Raw genomic sequence first — 14,669 nt, forward strand, 5'->3', positions numbered from 1 at the left:
CTCATCCTTATACCATACAAGGTCTAGAGTGATACTTGGAAGAGAGCAGATTCTGAATAACTAAATAAAGGTATTGCTGTTGTTAAGAGCCATCACTGCAAGAAACTTTTTGAAGACCTTTGATGGCAAGGACAAAAGAAAGGTAATTGATAAGAACTGGGAATAATGGTTTTCCACCCAAAAGCAGAGCAGCTAATCTAAATCTGGTCTTGAATGAGTATGTTAGAGAAAGTGCATCCTCTCTATCAAAAAGATAAAACCAAAACACACAATAGTAATTAGACTTTTCACAGACATGGAGTTTGGAAAAAATGGTTCTTTTTCAAAATCAGAATTTGCTTAAGGCTCTTTGTTTTGAGAATCAAACACAAAGACTCGGGCATAAAATCCTGGATTTATCTTGAATTTTGTTAAAAATTTACATGGCCTAATTTGCCAGCAAAAAGATGCTGAGGTTTCTGGGGAGGCAAGAGAGAATGCTCAGATCCTACCTGTCCTCAAGCATAGGAGTAAGAATAAAAGGGTCAGAGAAGCTAATCAATCAAGGACTACACCCGATGTCCAGTTATGGTTCACCACTGATCAGGAAAAACTGGGAGATTATAAACTATTTTCAATGTTCAATCACAATCAATACAAATAGAATATACAATAAAAATATAAAAACATTAGAACGTATATAATTATAACTGAGACTAGGCCACTAATCTTTATTGCTTCCCTGAGATAACCTTTCTTGGCAAAATAAACAATTAGTAATGCACAGACTCTTGGCCCCCTCATCTATGCTCTGACCAACGGCAGGAAGGGACACACTTAGCAGCCTACAGTATTTGTCCTCCCCCTTCCCCCAAAGAAGTTTTTCTCATCAAAGGAAGCAGTTCTATTTTGGTCCTTATTTCCTGTGAGAAATGCAGGCATGGTGTCTGGTGTGCGTGGCCATCATGCTATTTCTAACCACCATGTCCACTGGATTCTTGGTGTCTTGCAACAAGAGAAGGAAAGTCACTGACATTTCTGACGCCATATCTAAGGGCACATTAGCTACGCAATTACCTGCAAAGAATGCCTGCAGAGGGTTCTGCTCAAGATAAATGATCTTGGTGAAGAATTAGAATAAAGGTCAGCAAAGGAGTCAAAAACAGTTGTTTAGAAATTGGGTTTCACACTATGAAGCTGAAAGGCACCGTAGCCCATTGCTAGGAGCTGTTAATGATGAGACCTTGTGGTATCGGACTTGTCATAAAAGGCAAGGTATTGTTGTTAGTAGGTGCATTAAAGGGAGCACTACTAGGTCAGAAATTCATCTAAAACCAGAGTAATAGAATTACCTTTACCTTGAGTTTCCTAGAACTTACACAAGTTAAGATTTATTCCGTCGTTCAAACACATTTACTAAGTGGTCTACTGCATGTCAGGTATTGCGACATTCGAGACAAAGAGATGAAGTGTAGAGCAACAAGGTCCTGCAACATTAAAGTCCTACGTTCCAGTCATTTCCGGAGGCCCAACTGCACCCTTGCCTCTCCTTTGACCATGTGAAATACCTATAAATCCCTATGGCAACAATTTAACTTTTTTTTGGTTACTTGCAACGAAAGGAGTCCTGCTAAACATAAATATGAAAACTGGTCCTATCTGAATACAAACAGGTAACAGGTATCAAAATTTACCAAACTGGGTCTAGAGACAAAGAAGCTCTTAAATCTGCTTTCCCTTCATTCTGACTTTGACTTCTTCCTCTATCTCAAAATTCCCCAAGGAAACAAAGTGTTAATAGCTGAGTTTATTAAAGACTTTCAGAAATAATAATCATTTCACTGAACTTTAATTCTGTGCTTAGGTAGAGAAATGAAAGGACAGGTGATTCAGATGATGAGTTTCTAATTCATAGTTCAAATGCTATGCCAAGAGTGGCATACTAGATATCCACAGCATATAGGATCAACCCATGTTAGATAATGGGTCATATTACTTGTAAGAACAACTCATGAAAAATTAACTTTCTCAATGAGTAAAATTTCCCACTTTATACTACACTATGTCCTTCTGATCAACCTGTCAGCTCTCTACCTAATAAACACGTTCTGAGAGAAATACTGTCAACTGGAATAAGCTTACTATATTCCATCCTATTATAACCTATTCTAACCCTAACAGAGAACATATTTATTCTTGGAAAGTAAAAAATGGGCACAAAATTAAATCAAGTTTAGCCAGGAAAAGATAAATTTACTAATAATCCATATCATCATAGTGAAGCAGATTCTGTAACATGACTGTTTAACAATGAAATAGAGAAAAACTGTTTACAATCATAAGAAAAGAGTGTGTTTCTCAGGCAAAAGAAGGAGAATATTGATAAGGAAAGGAATTAGACTTTCAACTGGTAGGAATGTTTCAGACAGAGGAGAATCAACTGTTAGACATCTTGCCTCTGAGAAGTCAGTGAAGACCTGACAAAGTGACAGATCGTAAGAAAGAACAGAAAATTAGAAGGTTAGCCCAGGAGGCTCAACATCTAACTGATCAAAGTTGCAGAAAGACAGATCAGAGGCAATGGGAAAGTGGGAGTGGACAGAGATCTAGCATGACATGTGAGCTCCAAGTATAAAGGGCAGCAGGTGCAGATCAGGGCTGGTCGGAACGCACTATGGGACAAAGATGAAACTGGTAAAAGCCCGATGTGCCTCAACGTGCTGAGAGGAGATTTATACGAGAGGGGAAGCGTCTGGGATGAAAAAGTGATAAATACATAGAAAACAGGGTCACTTCCTCTTCTGTGTTCCCATAGGATTATTGCAGAGATCTGTTCTAAAATTTAAAAGCTGCACTGTAATTATTTCTCTCTGTATCTGCCTCTCTTCATATGTACGCAATTGCTAACTTTAGGAAAAACAAAACGTATGCAAGAAAGGAAAAACAACTGTAGTTTACCAAATGACTCAGCTGTTGTATAGTCCTTATGTAGTGATAATCATGCAGATGTTGAGTGAGGTTCTAAAGACAATTATTCCATAACTACTCAGGAAGAATGAGAGATGGGAAGGATGTATACATAGTAGGAAGACGACTGGTAAAAAGAGCTAAACCTTAATTTTCCATAGGAAGAAATCAGTCAATAATGCCTAACACTGAAAAATAAATCAAGAAATATCAATGAAAGCATATTATGATATTGCAATAGTGATGTATGGGGACAGGGTAGCTACACTTGTGATGAGCATAGCATAATGTATAAACTTGTTGAATCACTATGTTGTACACCTGAAACTAATGCAGCACTGTATGTCAACTATTCTTTAAAAAAAAAAGTGTATTATTTAGTGATACGGTGGTAAGTACATAAAAAAAAAAAAACAGCTCAAAGTTGAAAGGAGTAGACTCTGGGATGTGGGAAATGGGACAGTGTCCGAGGACAGATGACAGAGGACTGGTATTTTTCATAAAAAACCATGAAAAAGCTACCTGGCTCAACTTCTATGCATGTTTAACAAGGATACAAAACTCAAACAAAAATTAAAAATAAGTGAAGGAAACCAAGTAATGTTTTATGACTTGTTTCTATCTACTTGAAGTGACTTCTAGAAATAGAACTGAGCCTGGTTTGTATTGATGGGAGTGATGAAAATCAATAATGATGAAGATGGGACACTTTGAGAAGGAAGTACTACTACGCAGTGTGAGCCAAAACCTCGACACGATGCTCAGGGCCACTCTGTTCCTGAAATTGTTTTCATTTGTAAAACCTCTTGTGACCATTAGGGAGAACTTGGGTACTTCTCAGGAAAGAGGGCTGTCATTTCCTGGATATTTGACTACAAATACAATGCTCCTGAAGCCCTAAGGGAGCCTGAAAAGCAGACTTTCTGAGAGCTGCTTGGATTCATCTCCCTGAAAATATAAACTGTTCTCTGATGTGTGGTTCACATTCGAATAATGTACAAAAGCTGATTGTTATATACAGTAAAGGTATGAAATGAGAGGGATCTTTATAACTTCCCTCCCTAGACACTCAACGAAACTATTTACTGGGCTAGAGGAATTTCATGATGTGTATCCCAGAAGCATAAATACCTGTGTATAATCAAGTGATTTTTTTAAATAACTTATACAGAGGTAGTAAGGAATTTAATATTTCCTTTCCATAAAAAAATTCCAAGGAAATTTTTAAACAAAACTCTCCTTAAAACAGAATCACAATAAGAAATACTTAATTATCATTTGTAAAGTTTTAATGTGTTAAATATGTCAGCAAGCCCTTTGTGGGGAGGGGAAACTTCAAATAAATAAGATTCAATTAAGTGACTAGGTATTTGCCAAGGTAACAATCTCTAATTGTCAAAATATCCATGGAAATGTAAGGAGATAAAACTTATATTTGCCAAACCTCCTCTAAAGGAAAGTAGTATTTAGTTAGAAGGAATATTTTGCAATTTTTCAAACACATTGAAAATTTGAAAGAATAGAATATGAACACCTGTTACCTCCTTCACCTAGATTTTTGCCAACTATTAAGATTTTACCACCTTGTGTTCTCATTCCCACTTGCTCTTTCTCTCTGTGTGCTGTGCACATGTAGCATACGTACATGTCTTTTTTCCCCTGAAACATCTGGAAGGGAATCACTGACCTCTTTTTACGTTATCCCTTAAATATCTCAGTGTGTATCTCCTAAGAACAGGAATGTTCTCCTTCAAAACCAGAATACCATGATACCTAAGAATATTACTATTAACTCAATATCATATAGTATATATATTTCATATTTAAACTTCCCCAATTGTCTCAAAGTATCTTTTCTAGCTGTTTCCATTTTATTTCCTGATCCAGGATCCAATCAAGACACATACGTAGCATTTGGCTGGGACATTTCTGGAAGGAATCCGTAAGTAAGCCACAAAGGGTAATTCTGCATCAGGTGGTTTACTTCAGTAATAAATGATCACTTCCTAGGAGGGACGGCCCGGTAGACTATGAGGCTTTTTTTTTTCTTGCCCTGAAGGGATACAAAGTATGGGGCCAAAACTGAGTTGCTAGGACAACAGAAGGGGGATTACCTTCTTAGACCTAATGTTCTTATGAAGTGTTGAAACACGTATGTGAAATGAAGGCTGAGAGTGCAGAGCACACTGTGGATAGCAAACTCCAGTTGTAAGAAATGCCAGATTGTGAGTATGCTCAAGACACCAAATTATTAAATGATTCGAAGTTAGCGTGGCTTGACCCTCAGCTGAGAAGAATACTAAAAAGAAGGCACACGCGAACACAAGAACGAGAGCGGGGCACCCAGCATTACCTCTTCCGTAGCTGCTCATCAGACAGTTGCAGCTCTTCCTTTAAACGCTTATACCTGTCTTCTCTCAGCAGCCGAGAGCCATCGTAGAGGCTTAGCTCCCGATCGTGGATCAACCTAAGGGAGAGGGCAGTCAGGGAACAAATTCATCGGTTTGGAACGTTGAAGTCACTAGAAGTGGAATCAATTAACATTTTAATCGTGTCTATTATTGCGGGCAATTGAGTCTAACAATTTTGTTAGATGCACTTTTTGAAATTTCAAGTTGGCTAATGCTATTCTACTTGGCAAAACTCTTGGTTTCTGTACTGGAGAGCAGTAGTCATGGTTACTAGATGAGGACAGCGGGGAGGAGAAGGATGAGGAGCTGGAAGGGGAAAGGAAGAAGGAGATGAAAAGCAGCAGCTGAATGGGTGACTCAGGATAACCCTGAGGTGCATATTAATGAACAAGAGAGGTGGTACATACTCTGAGTCTAATGTAACTCTTCAAGGGATAGCATTATCAATGTATTTCTGTCTTCGGAATTACAGGATTTAAAGTATCAAAAATCTTTATAATGAAATAACTGGTGCTATTCCATATTTCAACTCTGATGGTGACCTAACCGTGCACAGCACACATAGCATTGTCTTCCAGATGTTGCAGAGGTTGAAAAACACTATTGCTAGATTTTACACCAATCACGGAAGTCTCCAGATGCCCACTTTAGAGCTGCCCCACATGACCTCTACATGGTAAGCACTGAGTCCTCACCCTGGATCACTTATATGTGACTTTCGGGGAGGTGGAGCTCAGGCATCAGTAACTTTTAAGCCCTCCCCCACAAGGTGATTCCAAGGCTGAGAGCTGAGCAGCACTCGCCTAGCACAATGCCCAGGAGACAGCAAGTACTCAATTAATGATAGCTGCTCCTTTTCCTAAGTGCTTGGCCTAACTGGCAAGAGATAACCAATAAAAGGGGAGAGTAAGTATTATTTTTGTTTGTATCTGTATTTATCTATTTAGAAGAAAAAAATACTGTAAATCTATGGGATATTTATGGCAAATCACTAAAAATTTGTGATTATTTTCAAATGCTCTCAAGTTTAATCAGGATTAACACAATGTTTTTGGAATTTTTAATTACACTCAGTATCTGCATCTTGTCAAGGACAAGAAACTTTGAGTAGTTGGCTGGGGAAATGGATTATTCCATAGTTAAAAATCAAATGTCTAGAAATGACAGAATCAAGACAGAACAAATAAAAACTTGGTATCATTAATCTGAAATGACACAGGACGGACACAGTCTTCATGAAAGTTACAGATGAAATCTTCTCTTAACATTACATTCTAGAGAAGTTAATTAGGAATGTTTTCCCCACCCAAATTGAAATAAAGAAACAACAGTTACACAATATTCGAGTTTGTAAACACAAAGTGAACTTGGTCTATATAAAATATCATCAAACATCCATTACACATGTTATTTTTTAAAAAGATTTTATTTATTTATTAGAGAGAGAGAGAGAGCGTGAGTGGAGGGGAAGGGACTGAGGGAGAGGGAGAAGCAGGCTTCCCGCTGAGCAGGGAGCCTGATGTGGGGCTTGATCTCAGGACCCTGAGATCATGACCTGACCCGAAGGCAGACACTTAACTGACAGGTGCCCCCCCATTACACATTTTATATAAGGAACTATACTTTGTCTCTCAAAAAAATTCCAACAGGATTAATAATTTAGATCTATGATTCATAAGATGTTTGTAAACAGTGATGCTGTGACTAACAAATTGTAAGAAACGTGAGCTGCGTGACTTACTGTGTCAACCAGCATATATGAAGCCTTTCAAAATTACTACCTAAAAGTTTTCTTTTTTCAACTCTTACCTAGAGAATTTTGCCATGGCAGTGGTTTGTTTTTTCCCCAAAATGTTCAGTATTGGAAGTGTTACTGTACTGTGTTTACGACAATAAAAACATCTGCTGTTCTGGTTGGATACAGAAGTTGTTTCTCGCGATCTGCATGACCCAGTTTAAAAAAGACTATGACAGAGTTCCACGTCTACTGTTTACATGGTGTGTTTTTTTTTGTGTGTGACTCATACAAACCTTTGCAATACAGCAAGTGTGCCCACATTGACCCGGTGGATGCCATCCAAGACGACCAGCTTTCCTTCCAGGGCAGCATTCACAAGGGGCGAGGACCGCCACGCAGTGTCTCCGTTGGGAAGAGTGTATCTCTGCTGTAGCAGGTCACGTGCGGTCATATCCTGAAACCAAGCCCCACCACCGACCAAAGAAAATGCAGGATTAATTTTTAAAAGATGGATGGTAGCTTATTTAGCTTTATAGCTACCTCTCTGAACATAACATTCCATATAACAACTGGGAAGTCATCTTCCCCAATCCACTAAAAAGAAAAATACTCAAAAGCTTTTCCTGGTCATTTGAAGTTTTTCCTGTTACTCATCCACATACTATAGTAAGAGTGAGGGCTTTTTTCCCCCTTTTTACTTAGCATTTTTCCCCTCCCTTAAAATATTCATTTGATATCTATACAGATGATGGCAGTCATTGCCACTTGACTATAATGAAATTTAATTCGATCAGCTTTATTTTTGCGGGGACCAAAATGTGTGAATTCTTTTTTAAGAATGAGAGGCCATACAAACTCAATGGGAGGAGAGGCTTATCAGTCCTGAGCCATTTTCTTGCAGCTGAGTTCTCCTGAAAGGCCATGCTAGGGACCCATCACAGTGACTCAGTATATTTAAAGAGGTTTAAAAATGGAGCAACTGAGGAGGACAGTTCAGATGAGGTACAGGAGTTGACAAATAACAGCATGGCAGTTATAGGCAACTTTTAAAAAAAGATTTTATTTATTATTTGACAGAGAGAGAGAGAACACAAGCAGGGGAAGCAGCAGGCAAAGGGAGAAGCAGGCTCCCTGGGACTCAATCCCACGGCCCTGAGATCATGACCTGAACAGAATGTAAACACTTAACCGACTGAGCCACCCAGGCAACCCATAAGCAATTTTTTAAAGCGCACACACAATGTGTTAGCGCTAAAACAGCGTGACAGATTTAAGCAAACTATCAACAGCAGTGGCATACAAATGTCCATTTTTAAAAATGTGGAGTACCATATAATATCAACAATTTTATCTTACATGTATTAATGATGAAGATATTAGTTTGTTTTCTGTTATCAGCTTCAGAAAGCTTCCGTGCAACTTAAACAAAATTTCAACTTCTACAATCAATTTTATTCAAAAATTTAGTCTTTTGTAAATTCCTTGATATCCAACTCCAGTTTTAAGAGGACAGAAAACTAAAAAATTTGCTTATATTCACAAGGGCAACAAATCTACACTGAAACCAAGATTAAAATATAAGTCTTAGTTATTTCAATTTTCTCACTACCAAAAAAGTACTGACTTAGGAAGTATGAATATGCTTATATTGAATCATAAAGACAGCTGAGAATAATAAAATTCAAACTCACCAAGTCTCTGTAGCCCTAAAGGTCTGGCTTTGACACATTATCAAAATTTGGCTTAATTCGTTAATTTTATTTAATTTTTTAACTATGAACTTTAAATTCTATGCAAACTATATGAGCACAACATTCTAAGCTGCCAATGATAGTTGCAATACTAAACTGAGCACCACCATCAGTGTTTACTGAGATAGCTTATGATGAGAATGAGCTCATTCCTATTCATGGGTATGCAGGAAAGGAGGGGCACCCGGGTGGCTCAGTTGGTTAAACATCTGCCTTTGGCTTAGGTCATGATCCTGGGGTCCTGGGATTGAGCTCCACCTTGGGCTCCCTGGTCAGCGGGGAGTCTACTTCTCCCTTGCCTTGTGCCCCTCTCCCCCCCCTGCTCATGCTCTCTCTCTCTCTCAAATAAATAAAACCTTAAAAGAAAAAAAAAGAAGCAGAAGAAGAACAGGAAAGGGAATCCCTGTACAAGAAAAATAGGACAAATCAAAATAAATGTTTGCAGGTCATTTTCACAATCAAATTATGAAAAACAACCAAATACATACACACAAATCTTTTTAAAATTAATATAAAAAACAGGTAAATTTAAAGAAAACTCTTGGTAATAATTATTTCAGAAAAATATTCAGTATAGAGTTAATCATATATTGTTCTAGAGAATAAAGCAAACAGAAAACATGCTTTGACACAGTAGTTCTAAATCAAAGATACATATCAAAAATAGCTGGGGGAACTTTTGGAAAATACATAAGCATAGGCCCCATCACCCCAGATCTTGGGGTAGTAGATCCAAGGTGGGGCTTATCACCTGGATTTTATCAGACATTAATTACATAGATGATAAATTAAATGTCCCCCAGGTGGGAAACACTGCTTTAAAAAACAAACATTAACTCAACGTGAAATTTTGTCTCATCCTATTTATTTATACCCCTCTCTTATTCTAGTAGGAATTATGAGATTACACGAAGATATATGAAATGTGTAACAAATAGTATAAATTAAAAGGTGAAAAAAATGAAGAAAGAAGAGGAAAGAGTAAGGCTCGTTTCCTTCAAGTATTCCTATTGGTATTCAGAGAGGAGGTAACATGAAGAAAGCATCCCATTGATACTACATTTTTAAAGAAATGCATGGGTGTTAACTTTGAAAATGCCAGCTTCACATTGAAAATATATGGTCTCCTGACCCATTTTAGCTCTTGCGTCTTTTGCGTGGGCCCAGGAAAAGAAGATGAGGAATGTGACTCTGGCAGGAGATACTCAGACTCATAAGGAGATGAGGCTAGCAACTGGTAACATTTTAAAAAAATTTCAACAGAGAAAATTCCTTACTCACATACCAAGATGTCCTGAATCACCGCTCTATGCACGCTATGAAAAAGCACTGCCTTCATTGGGTGATGATTCCAAAATTCTTTCACACCTTGTTAATTCACACACTGTCCACAACAGTTGCCTCATTCAAATGAGTAAATATTTACTAGTACAGATGACGAGAAAGACAACCAGTACCCAGGACTCCTCTTTTACAACCTAGCAGTTAGAGACTCCCTTATTCTGACCGAAGTAAAGCATGAGTTATTTGTTGCTACACAACAAGGACTAACAGATAACAGAGCTCAGCACCACTAATGACAACCACAACTACAGACAAGAAATATTCTCCCTTTCTTCAATCCTAACAGGAGTAAAAAATGGAAAACACTTGGCATTTCTTACAAGACTAGCTCAGTCCAGTTTTACCACCTAAACTCTTTCAGACTCGCATGGTAAAAAAGAGTCATTCTTCACTTCTAGTATGTTTTCACATTAAAATAAAAACCCTCCTGAGAGAAAGAAAAAAGCACTCCTTTTAATACAAGCTGCTAGTTCTCATAATTAAATTCCTGTATGAGGAGAAAAGATGAAGATTCCAGCTTTTCCTTAAAGAGATAATTGCTCCACTTTCCATAATATTAATTAAAATCAGAAATTATTTTTGATTGTGTGAGAGTGCAAGAACACCAAAATATAACTGAGCTTCTGTGCAACTGAACCTAATCAAACCTAATTATTGACAGAATTTTTTCGGCACAGTCTGAATGAGTCAGTGATATGAATTAATTTCAATAATAAGCTAATCTTTAAAATAGAGTCACAGCATCTCCATCTATAGAATATTTGGATTTTAGTACGATAAAATTATTGTAATATTTGTATTTATTTTAACATATACTGTATCATGAAATTGTTAAAAATATATCATTTCTTTATTCTTCCTGCCTACACATGCATCCCTAAAGCAAATGGAGGGGCAAAATTAAAAAGGAGTATGCTTACTCCATATGATTGTTTTGAAAGTACACTAATAAAAATTAAAAAAAGATGAACTTCCCAACTTTTGCATATATTTTTCTTATCCCTGAAACTCTTGAACTTATGAGAATAAAAATAGTACTAATGATATCATAGAGCCTGAACCATTTCCTCTTTCTGTATTTCCTTAAAAATTTTAAAACAACAGGACATGAAATCCAGTTCCTTTAGCGCTACCATTGTCTAACCTTGAACACCTCACCTTCTCATTCAGATCCCTGGAAAACATCCACAAACCTCTTAAGATTCAGTGTCATTTGGAATTTTGCTCTTTTATTTTTTTATTTTTATTTTGTGTAATTTTGCTCTTTTGATTCGCAATGGAGAAACCCTACTGAAAAAAAGTCCTATTAAAATGAGAAGCATGGCTTTATGAAATGTATCAGAAAACAGATCTGAACCTTAAAGTAATTATAAAGCTTATAGGTTTTTAGTACTTTTGAATAATATATGCTAATTTTTCTGACATTTCCTTGAGAAACCTGGATGTACGTCATTAGTTTGATAAGTTCAATAAGCATCTTCTGTGTCAAGGGCCTAGAATAAGACTAGAATTAGTTTTCCAAAGCATAATATCATTCAGAAAGGTAAATGAAAATATTATAGTAAGTTTTTAGCATAAAAAGAAATTTAAGCTATATCTCAAATATGAATATTGATAAGAAAGTAAAATTTTACAGCATAAAACATATATAATTTTTCTAGTGGACAATTTGTATTATTATAGTAAATGGAGGATATCAAAATCTATACAGAATATGACCTTAATTAGATTAAACACACTTTCCCACCACATATATGAACCCAGAAGAATTTCAGAAAGTACTTGAGTTGGCTTATAAAAATATGTATAGCATAATGTTATAAAATTTGAAATAAGTGGATAAAGAAAACTAAACAAGGGAAGATGAAATGAAGAAAGGTAAAGATAATACACAAAATATGTATTGTAAGAAGAATTTAAAATGTGAATCTAATGGTTTTACTAACACACACAAAAAGAGTGACATAATATAACCACAGCATTGACACCAAAAAAAGAAGCAGCATCATAATTTTTGATGGTGAGAGAGAGAAAAATTTGTTCCATGGGTTAGGTCATCATATAAAGTACAGTGTGTTAAGGAGTTAAAAATAGAAGTAACAATTATTATAGCCACTAATACTTACAGAGAGTTTACTAGAGCTTACCAAGTACTTAAAATAAATTAATTCATGTAATCCTTATAACCTTAAGAGAGAAACACAATAACTGCCTTCATCTTACAGAAGAGATAATGGAGGTATGAAGGGGTTAGCTTACCCAAACAAGGACACACTTAATAAGAAGAGGATCTGGGTTGTCCTCAAAAATATTATTACAATAAATACAGCAACAAATTTCAGTAAAAGAAATTCCACAGTGAAAGAGCTAGCTTGGATGAATCAGTACATGGATACCTTGGAGAGTTAATACAGGAATGTAACAATTGCACACCTCTTAGGCTGCCCTCCACAAACGTTGTTTCTCAATCAAGTTCTTTGAGAAGAGTGAGAAAGTAGTGACTATGGTGTTACCACTTTCCAAAATGTCCCCAAACACAGCTAGTCTCCACTGTTGTTTAAAAACATCTTTGTATACATGTGTAAAAGATCAAAATAAAGATGCTTTGGCTAACAGTAATTATATTTCTAGGTGGATATGATTCTTCACTTTCTTATTTCTGAATCAAAAATATACACTGCGGGCATTCACATTTTTTTTGATTGGGCTAAGTATTATTGATTTTTTTCCTCCCAAAAGAAACTAGCTGAAATTCTATGGGTCTATCTCAAATAAGTTGCGCTCAAATAAGCAAAAATATTCTGCCAAAAAATATCCTGCCAGTAGAGTATAAATATTAAGAAAATCTCGGATTTAAGTGAAACAAAGAATACACCAAGGCTAGCTGATGTAAGCCACCAATTTTGCAATAAGGGATTAATTATGTCCATACCTATTAGTGGCAGAAAACTGCATAAATATTGTATAAACACAGAATGGTAATAATTTTTAGGTCCCAGAGTAGAAATGAAGCCATTATCTACAGTCTAAGCATGCTCAGTGAACAGAATGCAAGGCCTGCTGCCAACATTCCTCAGTGTCATTTATGTTTGATCTTAAAGAAGCCTCTCATTTTACATATAGTAAAATTATCTGGAAACTTTTCCATGCTTCTCCCCCAAGTTCTTCTCTTAAAGACCTATTTTTAACTTGTCACACGTATAATAAATGCTTCATGTATACGATGACGTATACGTAAGCCTACCATGATCGTTTTAAGTGACTCTGCTATGGATGGGAAGAAGCTGATTTTGAATCATTTATAACTCTCTTCATTATAACCAGTGGGATCTATTCAAGATGATCTGCTCTGGTTAAACACTTATTCTATGAACAAAGAACAAAATCCTTCTTACAGAAGCTAACCAGAAGTCAAACCCACTGTCTCACTAACAACTGATCCAACAAAAGAACATCTTAATAAAGTTGCAAAATAAAACGTAAGTCCAGGTCAGTGTATGTACAAAAAAAGTCAGATTTTTTATATCCATCGAAGATACCCAATCAAATACCCTTCTAATCTTCCTGTACTGCAGAGGCTAGAAAACGAGAAACACCATTTCTTAGATGCTTTACAACTAAAGTTCTGTTGGTGACCCAGGTTCTATTAAGCATTCTCACATACACACAACTGGGAACAGAAAAATCGGCAGTGAGCAAGGAGAGGGAGGTGGCAGCCGGCTCCAGGGGACCTGTTCTTCTACTACAGCCATGGCTGAAACCCTCCCAGCTCTCTCATTCCTACCTGGATAAAATCTAAACACTGTTCCCTGTCTTCCCAGAAACTCTGCAAGCTACCTAATACCCAGTGATAAGTCCCTCTCAGTATTAGATAGCCAGGATGGATTCTACTGTCCACAACAAAAACCACAACCTAAGGATAATAATATTTTAAGAATAAGCCAACTTATTAAAGAGCTGGTGCAGAAATGCTCATGGACAACAAAGTCTATGAAAGAGTGTGAAAAGACTTCCAAAAGTAAGGTAAAAAGCAGAGATGTTACTGAGTAGAACCCCAGCAACACACAAACTGAAGAACCCCATTTTATTCAAATGGTACGGCAAACTCTGCTGCATTTTATCTCAAGTGTATGACTCTGTTAGATGAACACGTGGGAAAGTTACAATCAATTCTAGCTTAAATATTTGGAATGACATTTGCCTTACATTATATTAGTTTTTAAAAGCAAGTAACAAGATATAAAATCAAGGTTGTTGTAAGTACTAATAAGCAGTTCGGTATTCAGTAAAGACACCTAAAACAGATATGGCATTTGGCCTCATTCAGCCGCGCTCAAACCCCGTCTGGTCAGCCAACATGGAAGTAGCAGGTACAGTATGAGGAAAGCAGAGTGTCAATTTCAAATCTGCCACTTCCTTATAATACAATAAATGGATGATGTGAGGAAAACAACTTTAGAATTAAATGAGATGTCTGGC

At 36.6% G+C, this 14,669-nt stretch overlaps 1 protein-coding gene across 4 annotated transcripts in view; it reads right to left on the minus strand.

The window, feature by feature from the left end:
• VWA8 (von Willebrand factor A domain containing 8) overlaps positions 1 to 14,669 on the minus strand; it is a 336,953-nt gene that overhangs the window by 224,212 nt on the left and 98,072 nt on the right. For all 4 annotated transcript variants that reach the window (XM_026493342.4, XM_044381840.3, XM_044381841.3 and 1 more), the window contains 2 exons: positions 7,389 to 7,549; positions 5,300 to 5,413 (listed from right to left, as the gene is read on the minus strand). In XM_026493342.4, coding sequence (XP_026349127.2) covers positions 5,300 to 5,413; positions 7,389 to 7,549 — 275 coding nt within the window. The remainder of the gene's footprint in view (positions 1 to 5,299; positions 5,414 to 7,388; positions 7,550 to 14,669) is intronic.

The sequence above is a fragment of the Ursus arctos genome, unplaced genomic scaffold (assembly GCF_023065955.2).
Source record: "Ursus arctos isolate Adak ecotype North America unplaced genomic scaffold, UrsArc2.0 scaffold_10, whole genome shotgun sequence".
Lineage (NCBI taxonomy): Eukaryota > Metazoa > Chordata > Mammalia > Carnivora > Ursidae > Ursus > Ursus arctos.